The sequence below is a fragment of the Orycteropus afer genome, unplaced genomic scaffold (genome assembly GCF_000298275.1).
Source record: "Orycteropus afer afer isolate SDZICR_OR568_19922 unplaced genomic scaffold, OryAfe1.0 scaffold00148, whole genome shotgun sequence".
NCBI classification, from domain to species: Eukaryota; Metazoa; Chordata; class Mammalia; order Tubulidentata; family Orycteropodidae; genus Orycteropus; species Orycteropus afer.
Genome location: NW_006921735.1, coordinates 3869743 through 3876637, shown reverse-complemented (window position 1 = coordinate 3876637; position 6895 = coordinate 3869743). Strand labels below are relative to the sequence as shown.

The following is a 6895-nucleotide window of genomic DNA, read 5'->3' as shown; positions in this document are numbered from 1 at the left end:
TTTGACTGCTCACCAGAAGGCTGGTGGTTCAAACCCACCAGCCACTCCTCAGAAGAAAGATTGGGTGATACACTTTCTAGTGATAGCACCTCAGAAATACAAGGAGGGGTAGCTATGAGTCAGATCTGACTGGATGGCAGTGAGTTTGGTTTGGGGTTTATTATTCTTTAAAATTGTTTTATGTAGTATAATATGTAGTCAAAATAAGTAGATACAAAAGCTGTTCTGAGCTACAGTTAGGTGCTTCAGAGTTCTTCAGTTCCTCAGAGGATGAAGCTAACATATTCAAATCCAGATGGAACACAAGTGACATCAAGTAATGTCACTTAATCAAGTAAAAGATTGTTGTTGTTGTTGTGATGTGTCGTCGAGTTGGCCCCGACTCATAGCGACCCCTCCTTAGGTTTCTGAGGCTGTATCACTACGGAAGTAGGATTGCCCAACCTTCCTTCCGAGGAGTAGCTGGTGGGTTTGAACCTCCAGCCTTCTGGTCAGCAATCAAGTGCCTTAAGCACTATGGTACCAGAGCTCCTAGTAATAGATTGTGAACTATTAAAATGCCAGTTCTTCATAGTAAGGGGTGTGTGTTTGTGTAAGTAAGCTGATAGACAGAATATTTGTGAATATTATTTCTTAAAATACTTCAAAAATGTATTACATGTTAACTAAACATGGAAATGGTGAGTGTAGTGGGGAAGTGCTGTGGGGAATAGTGGGGTGGAGAGAGGGAAATGACAGTATAAGACCAACTGTAATAATTTTCTATATAGCAAGTCTACTTTCAGTTATACCCATTTAAGTTATTATTATTATTATTATTTCTGCATGTATGTATGTGTGTATTGCATATATACATATACATATACATACACATATATATATATACATAATTTCTGTTTCCTCTAATACAGAGAAAATGGATGACAGTATATTCATGGAAATCATTCTGCTAAGAACACAAATGACATTTTTCAGAGCTTATGTAGGTGAAGAAGGTTAATAGTTATAAATACATCTTAGGACTTGATCCAAGAAGGAAAATGACTATTACCTAAACTACTGTACAAAAAGGTGGCATAAACTGTATCAAATGGCATGACAGCACAAACTATACAATAACACTGGGCAAAGCTATGGTAAGACACATAGTCTATCTGTTTAATCTATGAATAGTTATTTCTATGTGTGTAATATTTCTGTTGAAATTTTATAGACTATACATTAGCATAGTGGCTAAAGCACTTGACTGCTAACCAGAAGGCTGGCGGTTCAAACCCACCAGCCACTCCTCGGAAGGAAGGTTGGGCAATCCTACTTCCGTAGTGATACTGCCTCGGAAACCCAAGGAGGGGTCGCTATGAGTCGGGTTTGACTCGATGGCACATAACAACAACAACAACAACATACATTTTAAAGCTTTAATCACCTATTTTCAAAAGGATTAATGACAAATTGAAAGAGAGAAAATAAATTGACCCAAATATAGATAAGGTTTTTTGAGTATCATTTCATAACTCATTAAATAAGATCAGGTGGGATGTTTAGAATAGAGTGAGACTTTTAATTTTTTTCTACATTATTTGAATTTTAATCTTAAGCTTCATATACTAAGAGTAAAAGCTTTAAAAAATATTATTCTACACTATTAGTCTCTAAATATTCAAGACAAAACTATTTCTCTTTCCAGAATTACCTGGGCATCCTAATTCATCTGAATAGTCTCCACAGTCATTAGACCCATCACATATCCAGGTTGGCAGAACACACAGTGAAGTAGAATTACATCTTAGGAACCCTGTGGTTTTCACTCCAAGTTTATAGAAATGTGTACAGTCTGTATTATCTAGAAGAAGGCAAATAGAAAAAAATGAAAAACATTTCATTTGCCAAGATTATGATCCTTTTATGTAGGTCATAGAGATAATAAAAGTGGCTTCATTTGAAGAAGTAAATATGCGATTATCCTACAAACTAGGGATTAATTACATATCAATTACAGACAAGGTTCAGTAAAAAGTTGGACAGGGTTCAAAATAATGCCAAAGGTGTCCAGGAATGAACAAGCAAAAGGTAGTGGAATATCTTACTGCAGTTCTTTTCATCTGAAGCATCTGTACAATCTATGTTCTGGTTGCACCGTGCTGATCTTGGAATGCAAGTTCCATCTGCACAGCGGAACTCAACAGCAGCACAGGTTGTAACTACAGGAATAGATAAATTAATAAATAGAAGAGATAGGAAACATCTCCTTGCCTTCACACTTTGAGTACTTTAACTAATTCATGTTATTTTGTTTACTTTTGCTTTTTAACTCTGGGAAGTCAACCCCTGGATTCCATCCCCAAGCTTGGGGTAGATGTCACTTATATGTCTTCCCCTGTCACACAATTCTTCCCTCTGACATGGTACTTTATTGTAGTGCATTGCAACATTCTGTTTATGTGTCTGCTCCCACTGTAAACTGTAACCTCCACGAAAGCACATAGAACTCTGCCTTCTTTATCATAGTAGTACAACACTAAGACAAAACTTAAAAAAAAAAAAAAAAAGGAATGTTCTTGAACATTCTCACACCTCTCAACTTCAAAAGCACCAGGTTATAACATTAAATGAATGCTTGATTGAGTTCCTATTGGAAAATCTGAATCTAGTTGCCAAAAAGAAAAGAAGTGAGACACTGTATGCTAAGGTAGATAGATTAGACAGACAGATAGATAGTAAAAAGATAAACCTGTTGTTGGCAAGTTGATTCCAACTCACAGTGACCCTACTGGACAGAGTAAAACTGCCCCATGTGGTTTTGCAGACTTTAATCTTTATGGAAGCAAACTGCCATATCTTTCTTCCTTGAAGCAGCTAGTGGGCTCGAGCCACTGACCTTTTGGTTAGCAGCCAAATGCATAACCACTATGCTCTTAATGCTTAACCAAGGCTCTTTACATAGTAGATTTTTAGATGGATGAACAGATAGGTAGATAGACAGATAACAATAGAACATTTGCATTTTATTCTAAGGGTAAACTGCTGAGCACTGCTAGAAATCATCTATACTTTGGCTTCTTTCCACAGCCATATCATCATCGTTTGGCACAGGAAATGTGGGTACCTCATGCAAGAAACATATTGATGTGGTATTGCTTGCATCTATTTTTCTGAAAGTATGGCTTTCCAATGCCCTGTTGCACTTAGATAAATATAAGATTCACTGTACTACTGTCATTATATATACTTTGTACAGAATAGCTTATTCTTAATCATACAGTCCTTTTTAGGTTCCTTACACATTCATTATGATATAATGCATTTCAACAATATATTGTGAACAGGTGCATCGCATGCTATGCATGTTACATTAACTTAACTGAGACTTTCATTCCATATTCAAATTTCCACAGGTTGATTATGTTAACATGCAACATGAAGGGCTCTTTGATTACGTCACTTACTAGTTTTGGTATGTTAAAGAACTTATTTAATTATAATTAAAAATTATATTAATTGTAAATGGCTAAAATGCTATCTTAAAATATGCAAATTTTACTCAAAGGTGTACACGTCATTTGTATTTCATAATGTACTGCTCTTATTGTTTTTAATTGTATCTTGAAATTACATTCTTATTTGTGTTTAAATGATGATTAGAATAAATGTTTTATTTACAATTTGCAATTATAATTGCTTCACTGTTTATTCCATTAAGGAAAAAAAAAATCTTAACATGAAACAGATAATACTATTATGAATAGAGATAAATGCCTTGTTCTAAATCTGTAAGAAATAGGTTTTTCCTCTTATTTTTATCAAAGCAAAATCTCTTCTACCCTCCATTGCCTCCATTGCCCTCCATTATATTGCATATTTATTTTTTAATGCAGACATTAAGTATAGTATATTTTGTATAAAGTGATCAAGAAATTCATTTACATTTTTTATTTTCATTATCCATCAGTAGTCTTTACCACTTTTTGTCCCAAATGATTTCTTATAATCTGTTTTATTTCAATGACAGGATGCATTTCTTTGTAAAATAACATTTTAGGTAGAAGTGATATTCCTATGCAAGCCTACGAAGTTTCATCTTACAATGTACTTGAAATTCCATCTTAGGGTATACTTGAAGTTAGAGTTTAGGATATCAGAAATATCCCAAAGAGGACAAATGGAGAACCTATTTCACCATCTCCATCTCCTGCCAAGCTTTCACAGAGATTCCTCTATGTACTCGGGAGGGCATCTATCTGAGTGGGTATTGGTGGCAGAAAGCATGAAGAACAAATTATGATTCCATGAATGTGAGGGGTATGGCATCTCAGACAAATAAACTGGAGATTTAAGGATTTCAAAGTAGTGGAATTTTAAGAATAGTAAAAAAAGGTGACAGTAGGAGAAAAAATTGAGTTGTGAAAAGAGTTGAAATGAAAGCTAGTAGAATAGAGTCTTGAGTAGAATTCTGGGGTGAAGGAAGAAATGAGAAGAGGAACTCAGACCCAATAAGTAGTAACTATAACTTTGAAGTTAAGAAGGGTAGTGAAGAGATAGTGTTAAAAAGAAGGGCACAAGAAACGGAAATTGGTAGAGATCAAGAGAACCCAGTAAAGGGAAAGAATCTTCAGGGAATATTTTTTCTCTCAGTCAACAACAGGGCTGAAGAACCCTGATGAGGAAGGATAGGCTAGGTGATTAGTGTGTGTAAGATGTACCAATAGCCATAGATTTTCCCTTATCTCACCCTGCCTCCAGTGATTCCACAACTTGGGTTAGAGTCTGAGATCTACCAGAAGTGGTAAGTGGTAATGGAATTAGACATAACAAATGGCTGTAGAAGTTTGTAAGCAGCAGAGGCAAGGTACTTGGTGAATTAATACCTCCAGCGTTTCTAGCCAATGCAAGAGATTTCTGAGATGACAGATATTCATGGGAATAGCAAGAAGTGAGTGCCTCTTTGACCAATATTTCTTTCTCTCTGCTCCCTCAATTACATTCCTACCTCACTATAGTTTGGTCAGTCAATGATTGACATTTGTGTTATCCTGAGGGTGGTTTTTAAAGGAGAAAGATGCTGGAATCACTAATTTGTCAAGTGAATATGAAAGTTATTTTTTGATGACTTTCCCTCAGGCTACAAGTCCTAAAAAGAAAGAAAATAAAATGATATAGTCCAAATAAAGATAAACCAAGTGAGAAATACTAGACTTTTCCCAAAAGATAGTCCAAAGGAAAAAGTAAGTCTACAAAAATATAAGTGAAAACATACCACAGCCACACCATGAATAGCAATGAGACACTACAAAGGTTGAAGATTTGACAGGGATTGTGGATCAAAAGTAGTAGCAAGAGAGAAAGCAAATCCATTCTTCCCTTTATATACTTTCTCTATTTTCCCATTTCTTCCAATTTCAATTGCCCATGTCAGTTAAAATATTTAAAGAGATAGGAAATCTCTTGGCCTTTCTGTGGTTCTTAGAATTCTATTTCTTATAAATAACCTAAGTCAATTTTCTCTTCCAACTTCCCTTTCCCAGACCAAAACAATGAAAAGCTGACAAGGAAAAACTGCATTAAATTTGCTGTCATATCTCTCTTCTGTTTATTTTCAAACCACATCATTTATTTTACTGCTTAGGTTCTAAGGAGAGAGGAGTGATGATTTCTTCTCCAGGCATGCTTATCCTTTTCTTTTAGTCTGCTGTTTGTGGAATCCTCTAAGTTTTACTCTAAACTTAGGGGAAAAAAAAAAAACAGCAGTTTCTTCTCCTTTAGGTAACCTTAGAACTACTTAGCTCTCAGTCCACCTGAAGGTATTGAAGTGGCCAACAAAAGTCCATGTACATCCCAAGGGAAGTAATTTATACTCATCTCAACAGGGAACCAGGGATATCATCCACTGTCCCTGAATCTAATCACTCATCCTCTCACACAACCAGGAGAGGAATAAAGAATGGCAGACTTTATGGACAACTCCTGATATCCTCCCTACCTCACCTCACCCAGATAGCCTCATGTCTAAAATGCCCAGTCATGAAAGAAATACCTATAAAAGGGCAATAAATAAATGATTTATGAGATTTTTTTTCTTTTCTTTTCCTTTAGAGAGAAGAATCCAGAAACAATTCTTTGTAACATCTATTTCCATTTCATAAATTTTCTCTGTCCTTGTAAAATTAAAAACTATTGTTATCAGTAGCATTACTACATAAACTATTATAGTAATATGAATTACTATCAGCATACAAAGTAAACAACAAATGTATTAATAATAATTATAGATATCCCTGCAGGAGATTCTCACCACAACATATCATTATCGCCCTCTCTGTATTGAGTTTTTATCAAAGTAATTAATTATTTTAACATTTCACTTCATTTAGATTCAAAAGTAATAGGTGGTTTTTTCTTGTGTGATATGTCCAACAAAGCACTTCATCCCCATGTTGCACTGACAATAGAAACAGAGAATGAGTAACTGGAAGAAGAGAGGTTTTTCCCAGTCTCCCTTAGTCCTTACATATTACTTTACCTTCATCATCTGTTTTATGCTATTAGGGAGATGTTTGGCTGATACACTTCAGAATCACTGTTTTATAAGATAGCCTGATTTTGGCAAATGTACCCAGGGAAGTCTTCCTTCCATGGTTTGAAAGGTGCCCTGGAAGGACACTCTGTGAACAAACTTATGACAAGAGAAAAATGCAACACAAAAGATACGACTGTGATGGCTAATTGTTCATCTAAAAAGTTGTCTTTTTATTCTAAAGGAGATAGGTCATTGAAATAAACCCATTAGTTTATAGTAAGTAATAAAGGGTATAATTGAGTTTCCATGAGCGTTTTCAATTCCCAATGTCCTGTATTATATAGGAATTATTTCAAGGCATAGTTTTTTTTTTTTTTTTTT

General features: G+C 35.0%; 1 protein-coding gene across 1 annotated transcript in view; it reads right to left on the bottom strand.

Annotated features, from left to right (window-relative positions):
* The window catches only part of LRP1B (LDL receptor related protein 1B), a 1967638-nt gene that overhangs the window by 454637 nt on the left and 1506106 nt on the right, over positions 1-6895 (bottom strand). The window contains exons 49-50 of the mRNA XM_007946050.1: positions 2088-2201; positions 1694-1843 (exon numbers count right to left, since the gene is read on the bottom strand). Coding sequence (XP_007944241.1) covers positions 1694-1843; positions 2088-2201 — 264 coding nt within the window. The remainder of the gene's footprint in view (positions 1-1693; positions 1844-2087; positions 2202-6895) is intronic.